Here is a 15,162-nt window from a genome sequence, read left to right on the forward strand (position 1 = left end):
ATGTATGTTTAGGGTAATTTTTTCAGGATGGGAAGATGGGAGCCAGCATTGCAAAACGGCACAATCCAAAAGCCTTGGCTCTATGCCCATCTCATGAGTCTTCACTTCTCTGAACTTCAGATTCTTCATCTACAAAATGAGACAATGGGGAGGTGGGAAAAGAGGATATAACCCTTAAGGTGTTTTCCAGTACTACAATTTTTTAAATATAAATTTAAAAGCAAATTCCCTTAGCTATAAGAATATATACATCTATCTACTTATTTTCTTAAAATATATCTATTTCTATATAGATATATATCTATAGAAATATATCTATTTCTATATTGTCGATTTCTATGGAGATCTTCATATTTTATCTATAGCATATAGAGGTAGAAGATGATATAGATAGATAGATAGATGGTAGATAGATATTCATACTATGTATTCTTAGGAAAATTCTGTGGAAGGTAGTTTTTGACTCCAATTGCACGTGTTCAATCTCATCTAAGCCTCAGTTCCTGTTGTATCCCATGGTTGTGCTACAATCTGAAGATTTCGAACACTGCTAATTCTCTTTTGTTTTATTGACTTTTTGCTCATCTGTTTGTCTTCCATATCAGATTTGCCATGGAGAAGATTTCAGTGTCAGCATTCTTGCTACTTGTGGCCCTCTCCTACACTCTGGCCAAAGAAACCACAGTCAAACCAGGAGCTAAGAAGGACACAAAGGACTCTCAACCCAAACTGCCCCAGACCCTCTCCAGAGGTAGGAGTCAGCTTCTTGTCGGCCTCCAGTTATACTCAATTGGTAAAGATTTAACACTCAGAGCCGAGAGTTGTGTGCTGAGCATATTTTTTATGTGTTGGTCCTAGATTGATACAAGTTTATCATTGTTTCTGCTTTCTCTAGAGGTTTTTGCTCTTCTTTAGCATCAAGTACATACTGATCCCAGCTTTACCAGTGCTTTTCAACAGCTTTGGACCTGAGAATATAATCACTTTAAATATACTGGTTCATTTTGTTCTAGGTTGGGGCGATCAACTCATCTGGACTCAGACATATGAAGAAGCTTTACACAAATCCAGGACAAGGTAAAGACAAGTTTTACAGAATTCCCTCGAAGCTCTCAAGAGCACCATCTAGTGATCTTTAGCTACACATGATATCCTACTCATTAAAGATGATCCAATCTCTCTTTGTCTCTTAAAGCAATAAACCCTTGATGATTATTCATCACTTGGACGAATGCCCACACAGTCAAGGTAATTTATACTTCTAAATATAATTTCCTTTATAGGCTTTTAGCTCTAGGGCCAGGGTCCAGCTCACTCATCTTTACATCCTTAGCACCTAGCACAGCTGAATTTAAAAGAATATTTTATGTAGTAAAAACATATTTTAAAGGAACTTCAAATATTTCCACAGTTTGTATTAGCCATTGGTTCAAATTTTGAAAAAACAAGCTCTAGAATTCATCCTTGACTTCTTGTTTTCTCTTTCATCTCATATCCAATACATCAGCAAATACCATTGCTTTATCTTCAGCATCTATCTGAAAGCCAGCACCTGCCTCATGGGCACACCACCTGTGCAGTCACACAGGACCCAGTGCTTCCTATGCTTGTAAAGCTCTGTTGTTGCTGTCTTAAAATTCGTAATCATTTTTGAACAAGAGGCTCCGTATTTTCATTTTGCAATGGGCCCCATATATTATGTAGGTCCTGCCCAAATCCAGCCACCTCCGATTGCCTCACTGCTACTGCCCTCATCCAAACCAAGTTTAGATCTTGCCTTGAGCTGTAACAGGCACCTACCTGGTCACCCGACAGTCAGTTCTCCACACGGAAGCCATCATATCCTAACACCCATGTGCTCAAGTGGCTTCTCATCACAGGTTAAAATTAAATCCAGATTCCTGATCATGGCCCGAATGGCTGGACATGACCTGGCCCCTGGCTGCCTTTCCTTTCTTACCACTCTCGCCGTGTTTTCCCTCCACTGCATCTAGCCTGGCCATTGTGCTTTCCCTCAACGCATCCAAACCCATTCCCAGCTCAGGGCTATTGCTCTTGCAGTCCCCTCTGCCATGTGTGACATATCCCTAACATCTTAGACTGCAGCACCCTCTCATTTCTATGTCACCTCCTCAAAGAAGTCGACCCTAACCACTCTGTAGCTTTTAAACCTCTTGCTTTGCTTTATTTTTCTTCAAAGTACTGTTATCTCCACCTAAAATTATTTCCTTGTTTATGACCTGTCTCCTACACAAGCATTTGAGCTCTATGAAGCAAGCACATTATTTTTTTTTCCCCCACTGCTCTATTCCCAGTACATGAAACAGTCCTGCCACATAGTAACCACTCAGTAAATATAGGTTAAAAAAATTAAGGGATGAATGAATGAATGATTGGATGGGTCAGTAGCGAAGCAAAGCTAGTCAATGGCCTAGATATTACTTCACTAACCATTTGCAGAAAGGGCGGAGTTGAATATTATATTACAAATATAGTTCAACTTCAAATCCAACGGAGAATAATGGTTTTAACTGGTGATGAAATGAATGCTTAACAATCTTTTCTTTACATTATAGCTTTAAAGAAGGCATTTGCTGAAAATAAAGAAATCCAGAAATTGGCAGAGCAGTTTGTCCTCCTCAATCTAGTTGTAAGTTTACTCTTCATCCTGCCATTTCTCTGTGGCTTACAATTTGAAATGGATGGTTCATTTTCCCTATACATCTTAATCATACTGCATTAACGGGGATGTGCTCCAAATATCTCATCTCATAGATTACAATGAGGAAAGATTTTATTTCTTGCATGTCTACATTTTTATTTAGCAATTAATAATTTTAAGTTGTCTGAAAAATACTCTCCTGTGGTCCAGAATTTCTCTGCTGCTGTAATAAGTGGAACGTTTTTGTCATTAAAAATTCCTTGCTGTGCCCCTTTCGCCTGCAGTCCTGGCTGCTCTCCACCCATTCTTAGTCCGTGTGCCGTCTCTCCCCAGAAGAGATGGCTCTCCAGGCGTCCAAATCTAATCCTTCCACACGTGCTGTGGCCTCATGCTTTCCCGTCCTACTTCACCATCACCACCCCTCCTGATGGTCAAGCTTTCTGCCTTTACAAGTTCTTCTGCTTGGTATATAAACGGTATCCACTTTCCTTCCGAGAGCAAACAATCAGTAAACTACTCAGAAAACTACTCTCCCTAACTGTATGTCCCTGAAGCTTCTCTCTGTCATCCTCTTTCCAGGTTGACAAGTTGGCTTTTTCAAGGGGCATCCACGCCAGTGGTTCTTCCTCACCTCCCTTCCAAGGCACTGCTTCCTCTTTCTACCCCTTAATATGAGTGACTTCATGAGTCTCTACTTGACCTACTTCTCTTTTTATATTCTATATTCCCTATGGACAATTTCATCGGCCATTAATCAATGCCTGCTTACCGATAACTCCCACATCTTCCCCAAACACGCAACAGCTTCCAACTTATGCACACAGCCTAGTTCCAGAAATCTCGTAATCAGCTTCAACTCAACACGTTCAACACTGAATTGATCAGCGAGGCCCAGGTTTTTCAAAAAGCTCTTTTTTCTCTATTCCTTATTCCATTAGAGTGTTATTCTAGATGTGAGCCTCCCACTCACCTCCGGCAGTCAAGAAGCCCTGCGGTTCTAACTTCGAAATATTCCTGCTATTGGTCACTTCCCTATCAGTTGAGGACCGCTGTTTTAGCCTAAGAGTTTTTCACCTTGCCTAGCTTACTGCAGTATTACTAAGTGGCTCCCTGCCTACAAAATAAATCCCATCTAATCCCACATGATTGTCGGGGGTAACCACTCTAAAAACCAAACTGCAATCATGGCGCCTCTAACACCCCTCCAGTGGTTCTTTTTTTCTATATACTTTTTCTTTTTATTGTGATAAAAGTCACATAATATACAACATAGTATTTTAACCATATTTAATTGTACAGCTCAGTGGCACTAAGTACATTCACATTGTTGTGCAACTCTTATCATCGTCCATCTCCCGAATTTTTCACCTTCCTAAACTGAAGCTCTGTCCCCGTTGAACACTAACTCCCCATTCCCCCTCCCCCCTCCCCACACTGTCCCCCTTTGTCCCCTGGCATCTACCAACGTACTTTCTGACTCTATGAATTTGACTACTGTAGGTACCTCACATAAGTGGAATCAAACAGTATTTGTCTGCCCCTAATGTATACTGGAATGCATTTCTAAGGTTAACTTAATATGTGTCCTACAAACAGATTGGACCTTCTTTTTTCTTCCCCCTGTGCTATATAGTAGGCCCTCACCAGCCATCTACTTCATACGTAGTAGTGTACATTTTTATGTCAACCCCAATCTCCCAATCCATCCCATCCCCCTCTCCCCACTTGGTGTCCATACATCTGTTCTCTATGTCTGTGTCTCTATTTCTGCTTTGCAAATAGGTTCATCTGTACCATTTTTCTAAATTCCACATATATGCGTTACTATATGATAGTTGTTTTTCTCTTTCTGACTTACTTCACTCTGTATGACAGTCTCAGTGGTTCTTATTTATTTATGAGCAGACATAAACACTGTGGCATGGCGTGCAAGGCCAGTCACAAGCCAGCCCCTGAAGTAGCTTTCTAGCATCTTCTCTCACTACCGCCTCAGGTATCCCTATCCTTTAGTCCCATCCAAACACTTGGTTATATAAAGTGCTAGGCCTTTCCTCTACCTTTGTATAATCTTCCCCCCTCCACTGCCTGGAGTGACCTCCTTTTCTATATAACTGACTCCTATTTACTTTTTAAAGATTCCTCTTTACCCACTTCAGAAAGTCCTAGCGGGACCTGCAGATAAAGCTAAATGTCCTGCTCTGGGCATCCAATGCCCCTGTATATCCTTCATCATAACATTTCACCCCCTGGATCCTAAATATTCCTTTTCCTACCTGTATCTCCCTGTTAAACAAAGAAAATTTAAAAATGATAAATGGATAAACGAATTCTCAAGATAATCCTGTTTTTGCAGATTCTCTAAAAATGACTTTCTTTTTTTTTTCATTATGCTAGCTCCTCCTACCTCATCCAAGCTCCTTCCCCAAACACTGTATTCCTTCCAAATTCTCCCTTACTGAGTTTTCTGGCTCTTTGTTCACCACATGCATCAGCTTTTTACCTCATGTTCTACCTCACAGTCTGCTCTGTCTTATTATTTCATGCATGTAACTTGTCTCCCCATCTATATTATAAACTCTCTGTGTTAGAGATGTGCCTTATAGTGTCTTAAGATGCCTAGCCCAGGGCTTCCCTGGTGGCGCAGTGGTTGAGAGTCCACCTGCCGATGCAGGGGACACGGGTTCGTGCCCCAGTCCGGGAAGATCCCACATGCCGCAGAGCGGCTGGGCCCGTGAGCCATAGCCGCTGAGCCTGCGTGTCCAGAGCCTGTGCTCCGCAACAGGAGAGGCCACGGCAGTGAGAGGTCCGCGTACCGCAAAAAAAAAAAAAAAAGATGCCTAGCCCAGGAATGGACACACTGTTTTAACAAGTTTGAAATAACTGAAGAATATAAACAAACTGAAAGCTGCTTTTTTTTAAATCTTAGTATGAAACAACTGACAAACACCTTTCTCCTGATGGCCAGTACGTCCCCAGGATTATGTTTGTTGGTAAGTAAAAGTGACAATGAGATGAAACACACCCTGAACATTACACAAGTGCCGCCACATCTCTGCCTCTGTCCTCCACACCGTCACGTGCTGCTCCACCATGGCCAAGGCCACGACGAAGCTCTACTGGGGAGGTTTAACTTTCAGCTTCACAACCTATTTTCATTAGGAAATGCAAGCTTCTACCTATTTCCATACATGACATTTTTTCTTCATCTGCTAATTCTAACTTCTCATCTTCTGCCACAAGTACACCTGAGAAAGAAGCACCCTGTTAACTGTTTAAACGTATTAATCATGTCCCCGAATTGTATCAGGTCTGTAAATATTTAATCAGGCAAACTTTTGATTCCTGTGCTGGATTTTTCTTTCTGACATTTTCTGATCATTATTTCTAGGCAAGTTATGAATATGGGCTGAAAGAAACAAAAATCAAAGGAGACATGCTCCTTCCGGCCACTGGTACTTTTCACGTGCCGTTCCCTCTGCTGGAAAGCTTTTCTGCTTACCCCCTCGGTACCCCCAGGTCACCTGGTTAATCACTGTCATTCACTGACCTGCTCAAACTCCCACGATGTGCTCTTGTGGCACCATGTTCCTCTCAATGGTCACTCTTTCCTCAGTCTTAATTTTGTATTTATTGGGTGATTGTTGGATAAATATTGCCCCCCATGTGGCAGGGACTAGATCTTCTTCAGCTCGCCATCATATTTTCAGCATGACCCTGTGGTAGGCTCGCAATAAGTATTTGTTAAATGACTGAACAAATGAATTGAGTTTGGCTTTGATCGAAGTGATACTGATAAAAGGGCAATCCATAATTAAATCCGTCACATAGCAGAGCTCACTCTGATCGAGCAGATCACCTCTGTAAGGCATCCAAGTTCACACTAACCTATAAAACGGGGGCAAGAAAAAGTGAAGGGAGAAAAGGAGGAAGGCTGAACTAGAGCTAATCTTACAGATTTGGTTTTGTTACGATTTAGAAAATTTAGACCCTTAAATGAAAGGGCCCTTATAGGTCATCCAGTCACACCCTGTGCAGGAGTTCTTTTCAGAGTGCTCCTGTCTAAGGGCTTTTTAACCCCTGTTCAATTCCTTTCGTCATAAGAACTAGGTCCCAGGCAGCTTGCTCCTTCCGGCTCAGTAGTTCTCCACGAGGCCTGCACATGTGAATTGCCTGGAAGATCTTAAACATCAAGCTGCCCAGGTTACACCTCAAACCAATTAAATCAGAATCTCAGTGGCTAGGACGCAGGTGGCAGTCTTTGAAAGCTCTGCAGATGACTCCACTGTGCAGCTGAGGCTGTAAGCCAATGCGTGGGAGGTGAAAAAGCTTTTCTGATGTCACTGTATTATGAAGATGAGACCCTGTGTCTGTATCCTCTACACCGAGCAGAAGTAGAGTAGGTCTTAAGTCTTTCTTGAACAAATGAAAGTCCTGTAATTTAAGTCTGCTGGTCCTAGTCCAACATTCTGAAACGACAGGGATTGTCCAGCAGGTTCAGGTGACAGACTTGGCATCCATGTGGCTGGGCCTCATCTTTCCTCCTCATCTAATTCTCAGGACACGGCCCATAGCCTCCTTCAATCACTTATCTCAAGGCAAGGTTGCTAGGCCTTTGCATATCCTACTACCTCCCTTCTGGATGCATCTTATTTATACCTGTTTTTTCCTCATTAACTGATAACTTCAAGTAAATATAAAACACACACACAAAAAAAGGATTTAAACCTTTAGGAATATATGTATAAGGGAAGATGCCTAAATCTCTATTTTTAAAATGCAGCTACTTAACAATAAAGTAAAAAAACTACACACTTACTTCACCTTGGCTGGTCTTAAGGGCTTGCATTCTTTTATTCATTTAAAAAACAAACCAAAAAAAACTTTGGTTTGGAAAACTAGCATTTGATGTGAGTTCCTAATTATCCAGGTTGCTCTTGGTAACATATTTCAATTACAATATAATCATTTCAAAAATTTAAAATAATTCTTTAGTAGAGAATGCCAATGTTTTCACCAAAAAAACAAAACACCATCCCAAGAATGTATATTATCCTATTTTCAGGTTACTATAGATAGGACAGCAGGGTTCTTAACCTTTTCCACAAATAGCACTGCACGGCTGTTGAATGCTCCCAGTTTGGCTTTGCGTACCAGCTGCAGAGGCCAGGTTGCAGACTGGATGGAGTAGAATCTCAACCAGCAGGACACATTGTGTTCTTTTCATGGGATGTGGATAAACATGTAGGCTTCATCATGCAATAGGGGTTATTTTGAAACATAGTACTCCATTCCCTTTGGCTTTTTCTTTGTAGACCCATCCCTGACGGTTAGAGCCGACATCACTGGAAGATACTCAAATCGTCTCTATGCTTACGAACCTTCGGATATGGCTCTATGTAAGTGTTACCTCCTTTGAACATCTGTTTCACTGCTGTACTGGAAGGAGAGCTCACATGGGGAGGGGAGAAAAAGCTGTGCTCAGAGACCCCAGAGAACCAGTCTGACCCTAACTGGCCTTGTGTCCTCCAGCAAATTACATTCAAGCATTGATCTCACTTTTTTAAAAACTCAATTAAAGATGAGTTATTTAGATTACGTATCTTTTCCTCTAGGAGAATCCTAGGACCACATTACCTCCTTTTCAGGTTTCTCTTAGGCTCACTTAACTCCTTCTACCACAGACCTGAGCGCAACAGTAATCGTACCATTACAATAGCAATAGTAGCAATCTCAATGCTTTGTTCAATGCTTTTCTCCAAGTAACAAAAGTGAAATCATTTAGTCCAGCTTATTAAAGTTGAATTCAAGTTCAATTTTAAAGATCAGTAGGAAAGATGGTTCCAAATATTTGCCAAGATACTGACTTCCCCCGGGGTCACCATAACATGAAAAAAAAAAAAAAGTGTGAGACTCAAGGCAGATGAAGAGCCTCAATGGGAGACTGTACCTAGCTGTGACATCTAATTAGTCCTTCTGGGAAGAAAATTGAGTCTTGTCATAAGAACCAATTCACTCAATGACTAGTGACTATGTAGACCTGCACTGCCCAATATGTCAGCCATTAGTCACATGTAGCTGTTTTAATTAAGGTTTTAAAATTCAGATCCTCAGACACGGTAACCACATTTAAAGTACTCAGTGAATAGGCACTGACTATTTTTCATCATCACAGAAATTTCCGTTGGGTGGCACCAACCTAGAACGTTATGCTGGGAAGGATTATGAGGTTGTGTCTGGGCAGCAGGAAAGAATGTCCCGGTCCATTATCAATGTCTCCAGTAGGTTCTGGGTGCGCCAAGGGAAGCACATTCCAAATGTATTGACCATTCTTGAGATAACAGTATAGATCTTAATAAGACTTTGGGTTCCTTAAAGGCAGGTATTCCGCACAGGTAATATCACCGTGCCTTGTAAAAAAAGGCAGTTAATAAACATTGGAAGAGAACAAGATTATAATAATAAAAGCCGTTTCACATACTTTTAGAAAAAAATTTACAAGGTTCCCAACATTCATGCTATATCTATCAATGTGATTTCTGATGATGTGCTGATTCTCATAACTTTTTCCCACATTAGTGCTTGACAACATGAGGAAAGCTCTCAAGTTCCTGAAGACTGAATTGTAGAGAAAAAACAAAATCTGCAAGCTCCTCCCTTTGTGTTGGGCCTTGAGACTTGGAACCAGAGGAGATTTTAGAAGACTGTGGAGAAGGCAGAAGCACTGGTGAACCTACTGATTAGATGATGGGTTCATGTTACAACAGCTTTTTTTAAAATTTTGTCTTAAGTATACATGCATGAAAACAATATCTTATACTACGATAGTGAGCCATGATTTTTTTAAAAATAAATCCTTTTAGGGGTGTTCAAACTGTTCTTTTTTCCCTCAATTTGGTCTTTCACAGAAAAGCTATTCTGTTCGTTCACCAAATAGGATTTTCAGACACACAAAATGTTCCAAAAGAGGACAAGACAAACCTAGTTCAAGCAACAAAGCCCAAAAACAAAGTTATCATCTCATCTCGCTACAGTTTCTCACTGGGTGACTAAAAGTAGACATGAGCTTGAACAACAGAAGTATCAAACAATACGCTCTAGTGTGAAAGAATATCTACAAAGGCATCCCAGGAAAATCAATACCTAATTGAAGACCCCTCCTCACCCTGGCCAGAAACCCCAATGGACACTCTTGAATTTAGCAATCCAGTTTTAGTTTAGATTTTGCTCTCTGAGAAAGCCTCTGGCAGGTAGCTTTCTCCTTCAGAAGACTAATTTTGTAAAAAAAAGTTCATTCAGGGCTTCCCAGGTGACGCAGTGGTTGAGAGTCTGCCTGCTGATGCAGGGGACACGGGTTCGTGACCCGGTCTGGGAAGATCCCACATGCCACGGAGCTGCTGGGCCCGTAAGCCATGGCCGCTGAGCCTGTGCATCTGAAGCCTGTGCTCCACAACGGGAGAGGCCACAGTCGTGAGAGGCCCGAGTACCGCACAAAAAAAAAAAAAGGTCATTCAAAGAACATCTGTATCCTTAAACACACCCTAATGAAATTGTGAAAATTAAACTCATAATATATTTGTTTTCTTAAGGTTTTAGAGTACTGGCCGGGAATAAATTCAGTTGATATGTTCCCATCTTCTTCACCCAAATGTGACCTGCTGGGTCAAGAGCAAAGGGCACTGACATCATGTCCATGGGGTAGAGATCAGAGGTTACTGCTTATCTTTGGAAGAGGTGAGAGAGGAGGTGCCATCAGATAGGGGAGCAGCTAACTACTTTTAACTCTTTATTCTGCTGCCAAAAGTTAGAACCATGTATTCACTACTTCACTACATATTTACTCTCACGTTCATTGTTAGATAAAATTCCTTTATCACCCCAACCCCACTGCCTTCTTTGGTCCCCGAATGGCTGCGACAGTCTGTGCAATGCTTTGTCTATTGGTTATCTATTGCTTGTCTTAATTAACTTTGTTTGTTTGTTTGTTTGGATACAGGCTTTTCTGAATGGCATTATTAACTTTCCCCAGTTAATACTTTTTAAAATACTTTTCCCTCACACAGTACCGTCAAAGAGCTCTGCAACAGAAACCTATGTTGTTGATTTAATGACATATAAATTCTCAGCAAAAATATCACCAGAGGGACTGGGTGCCCTCCTTGTAAGTAGGTAAGCTACATGTACTTAAAAAGGTAAAATATCCCATTTAGAAAGCTCTCTGAGGGTTAACTGGAGGAAAACAACAGTTTCCACGTGTATAAACAAATATTTTGAATGACAACTTCTAAGCTCTTCAGGTTTCCTTTATTGTACAGCAAAATAGTTTTTTTTTTTAATTGGGCTGATGTGAAATAAGATTAAATCCTTAAAATTTATTGAATGACATGCTATTTTAGCCACCCATATACTTTTTAAAATATAAATACATCTCTGAGAAGTCAAATGTCAAGGCTGCAAGGAAAATGAGTCTCCCTTAGAAAAGTGACAGAGCAATAGTCATTAAAAAAAAAAATTGATCAACTTTGACCCAGTCTCCTCTACTTCTGAGAATTTGTCCTAAGAAAATCATTCAAGAGAAACTGTTCTGTGAAGATGCCAATGGCAACATTATTTAAACATACCCAAAGAAAGGGGCCACCTCCAAATCTAATGAATACATAATTAACACAAAGTGCACTATGTTGTCATCTATAAGTTATAAACATCACAGAGAAACAAAAAGGGTAAGTGAAAAAGAACTTAAGAATTTCTATGCTATAATTGCAACTACAGGACATGTGTACTTAACAAAGGTTAGAAAGAGAAGTTGCAAACATAAAAATGGTTGTTTTAAGCTCATGGAAATGTTAACAATGCCTGCTCTTTCTACCAAACCCTTTACTGTCATCTCACAATCTTTCCTTTGTGTTTAAATAAATTTAAGTGAGAGCATATCTTGAGAGAGAAATGGAAGAATGCCTTAAGACTAGAGTATTATTTTGAACAGCTGAATTAAAATGTTGGTAACCTAGGGGGGATGTAAAATGGTACAGCCACTATGAAAAAAATATAACCGTTCCTCTAAAAACAAATACAGAATTACCATACAATCTGATAATTCCACTTCTGAGTAGGTACCCAAAAAGATATCTGTATACTCACATTCACAGCACCATTGTTGACAATAGCTGGGAGGTAGAAGCAAACCAAATAGCCACTGATGGATGAATGTGTAAACAAAATGTGCTTTACATAGAATGGAATATTCCGTAGCCTTTAAAAGAAGGAAATTCTGACATATGGATGAACATGGAGGACATTATGCTAAGTGAAATAAACCAGTCACAAAAGGACAAATACTGTCTGATTTCACTAAGATGAGGTATCTAGAGCAGGCAAGTTCATACAGATAAAGTGGAATGGTAGTTGCCAGCAGCTGAGGGGAGGGAGGAATGAGGGGGTTACTGTTTAACAGATACAAAGTTTCAGTTTGGGAAGATGAAAACCTTCTAGAAATGGATGGTGGTGACAGTTGTGCAACAATGTGAATGTACTTAATAACACTGAACTACCTATGCACTTAAGATAGTTAAAATGATACATTTTATTCTATGTATATGTTACCACCTTAATTTTTTTTTTTATCGGTTTTATCTGAGGGTAGGAGGGAGAGGACTAACTTTGACAAATGAGTAACAAAAGTCATCTGTAAAAGTCATTTACGTAGATGATCAACATACCTGACTAAACCTTTATTACCTGTTTTAGAACCATGGTCTTCTTCAAACGATCACCTATAACCAGCTATCTCTGCTTTGGTTTTTTGCTGGTTCGATGCCTTCAGTAATCCTAAGTAGGTACTGAGGTCCTCGTATTAGTAATCACTGTTGAGAATGGGAGCTGGAGGGAGAAAAGAAAGAGCTCGAAGGCAAGCACGAAACTTTCCAGCACCCCACCAGTGAGGCAGACTTCAAAGTCCAGATGAAGTCAGCCTAACTCATTAAGAGGCCACCTGGCAAGTTGTGACGTCATCGACCTGTCAAAAGCAAGATCCCAAAAGTAAGCAGAAATGGTTTCACCCTCCAAGTGATGTCAAAGTCCGTTCTTTGACATATATTTTCACTCACAGGGAACTCCCTCAAGCCTTTCTTTGAAAATGAATTCCAAAAGCTGAGTTTCCTCAGCAGAGGAGAGGACCGGAGAAGCAGCCTGGCACATGGTATAGGGGGGGCTGCTCTTCCCCTTTCCCATTGTTTCAACGACTACAATTGTGATCATGACATTCCAGATAAACTTCAACATGAAAAGCTGTGGTCTCTTTTCTCTTTCTCTTTCTCCCTCCCTCTCCCTCTGGAGTCAGGTGGAGGTGTGGGGTGAAGGGCACTGCCCCTTTAAAATTGTTTAGAAAACATTCATTGAAAACCCACCTTGTAATTGCATCTGGCATAGAGAGCCTGGTGTAAAAGTGAACTGCTAGACCCAAACATACCAAGTGCAGAACAAATTTACACAAATCCCTTCACTTATCCAGAAACCTGGACAACTTGGTCTTTAACCTTATTGTAATAAAGCAACTGATTGCAATAAAACCTTATTGCAACAAAACAACTGATATGTGAATGATCCTATTGGTATAATCATGATGCCCAAAAGTGGTTTTCCCCTAGAAAATACTATGTAAAAATGTGATTCTAACTTTCTCAGTACCAGCTAAATGGTGAAACAGTTTCATATATTTAGTCAGTGCATTTTCAAAAGGATGAAAAACTCAAACAGGGTTAAACAAATATTTAGAAAAACTGTGGGAGGAGGTTTTTGGCTGAAGAAACTAAGAACTAAAAGCCACCCTTCTGGTTTCTTTTTCTCCTGAAAGGTTCCATTCAGCAGCATATTACTTAGGTTGAACATGCATAACTGGTTTTCACAAACTCACTGTCGCTTAGATAACACAGTACCTGAAATGAATTTAAGCTATATGAGCTTGGATTTCCAGAATTTATAACCTTTTTGTTTCCCTTTGTATTAGCCTTATATTTTCTAAAATTTCAACTTTAACATCAAGGCTGACTGGGTAAATGTTCTGAGAAACATTTCTCTAAATGAAATAAGTCCACAGAGAATGAAAGAATTTTTTAAAATAGGTTTTTTGTTTGTCTGCTTTTTAATAAATGCTAGGTTTAGAAGAAAGAAGCTCTGGAGTCTTGAGTTGGCCTTACAGACATTTGTTACCGCTCCAGGACAGACCCTGATTTGAAACGTACCCTCCTCTGAGGACACAAAACGTGTTTGTGGCAACATTTTGCACACAAGAGGCAGTGGCCCTCCTGTCATCCTGGGATCAGCCTGACCTCGGCAGGCTCACCAGCAGCCATTCGGAACTCGGGACAGTATTCAGAGTTTAGTAGTCCTAAAGATTCTTGCTTCTCAGTCCCTGGTCTGTAACTAGGGTGACCTAAATAAGGCCATTGCAATTAGAGCACAAACCAAGGCTATGGGTTGGTTCTCTCTGGAACAGCCCTTGCCACATAAAATCATTCACACCAAGAAAAGTATTCTAGTAGGAGATTCCAGAACTTCATGGAAACTTCAAAATGCAACAAAGCAAACCGGGAAAATACAAAATGCCTTAAAGGCAGACGGAGTCCAAAAATCTCACTTCTTTCATGAGTCACTTACAATCTCATCTTATGGCACAAGTGGCAACACTTATACGGTCGCCCAGAGCTCAATATGAAATCGAAGGAGGGCAGAATACGCCACCCCACAATATGCCTCTTCGGCATTAAGATTATTTTGAGTTGATTATTTTTGAGAAAGAACAGACAGGAGAAGCTCTGAAAACAGAGTAGAAATTTACTCTCTGTAAGGTAAATTTACACTTAAATCTCCATTTGTGAAGGTGTCTCCTTCTCTGTACCAGGAAGAAAAGGATGATTCCAAATCACAAGAAACTCTTTTATCAATGGCACTGGCTTGAAACTGTTAAAAAACCTTATCCTTATTTACTGTGTCTTTCCTAGTAACCTCCCATAACTGGCTTCCTGACAGCCCCCCTCCCATACACACACACCTTTCTTTTGCCTTTAGCTGAAGATGGTATTTAAGATGATGGCTTGAGCCATCTCGAGGAGTTAATCAGTTTTTCTGGATATTTCCTATGTATACATGAGGTATACATGTTAATAAATTTCTGTTGTTTCTCTTGTTATCTGTCATTTGCTACACGGGGTCTCAGTCAAGAACTCAGAAGAACAGAGAAAAAATTATTTTTCTTCCCCTACAACAGCATGGGAATTGCACCAAGGGAATTTAGTTTTCTTGAAAGATAAGCCAGTCTTCCAGAGCCATGTAAGTGACCCACCCTCAATGCTCTAAAATTCTATAGATTAACTATTTATCCTCTTTCTTGGTCTAAAAGCCATCAAAACGATTACTAATGAAATACCATATACTACATAAAATATAAGACAGGAAATTAGTAATTTTTAGTAACAGGAAAGAACTTTTACATATTTTTCCCCCCA

General features: G+C 40.2%; 1 protein-coding gene across 1 annotated transcript; it reads left to right on the top strand.

Moving 5' to 3' along the window:
- Positions 1-479: 479 nt before the first annotated feature.
- On the top strand, positions 480-9,288 carry AGR2 (anterior gradient 2, protein disulphide isomerase family member; the record flags this gene model as incomplete). The annotated part of the gene is made up of 7 exons (XM_079931769.1): positions 480-751; positions 1,014-1,077; positions 1,196-1,248; positions 2,577-2,650; positions 5,589-5,652; positions 7,975-8,058; positions 9,239-9,288. The coding sequence occupies exons 1-7, from the start codon at positions 613-615 to the stop codon at positions 9,286-9,288; spliced, it is 528 nt and encodes a 175-aa protein (XP_079787895.1). The 5' UTR covers positions 480-612.
- Between the last annotated feature and the right edge of the window lie 5,874 nt (positions 9,289-15,162).

This window comes from Stenella coeruleoalba, assembly GCF_951394435.1.
Source record: "Stenella coeruleoalba genome assembly, chromosome: 9".
NCBI classification, from domain to species: domain Eukaryota; kingdom Metazoa; phylum Chordata; class Mammalia; order Artiodactyla; family Delphinidae; genus Stenella; species Stenella coeruleoalba.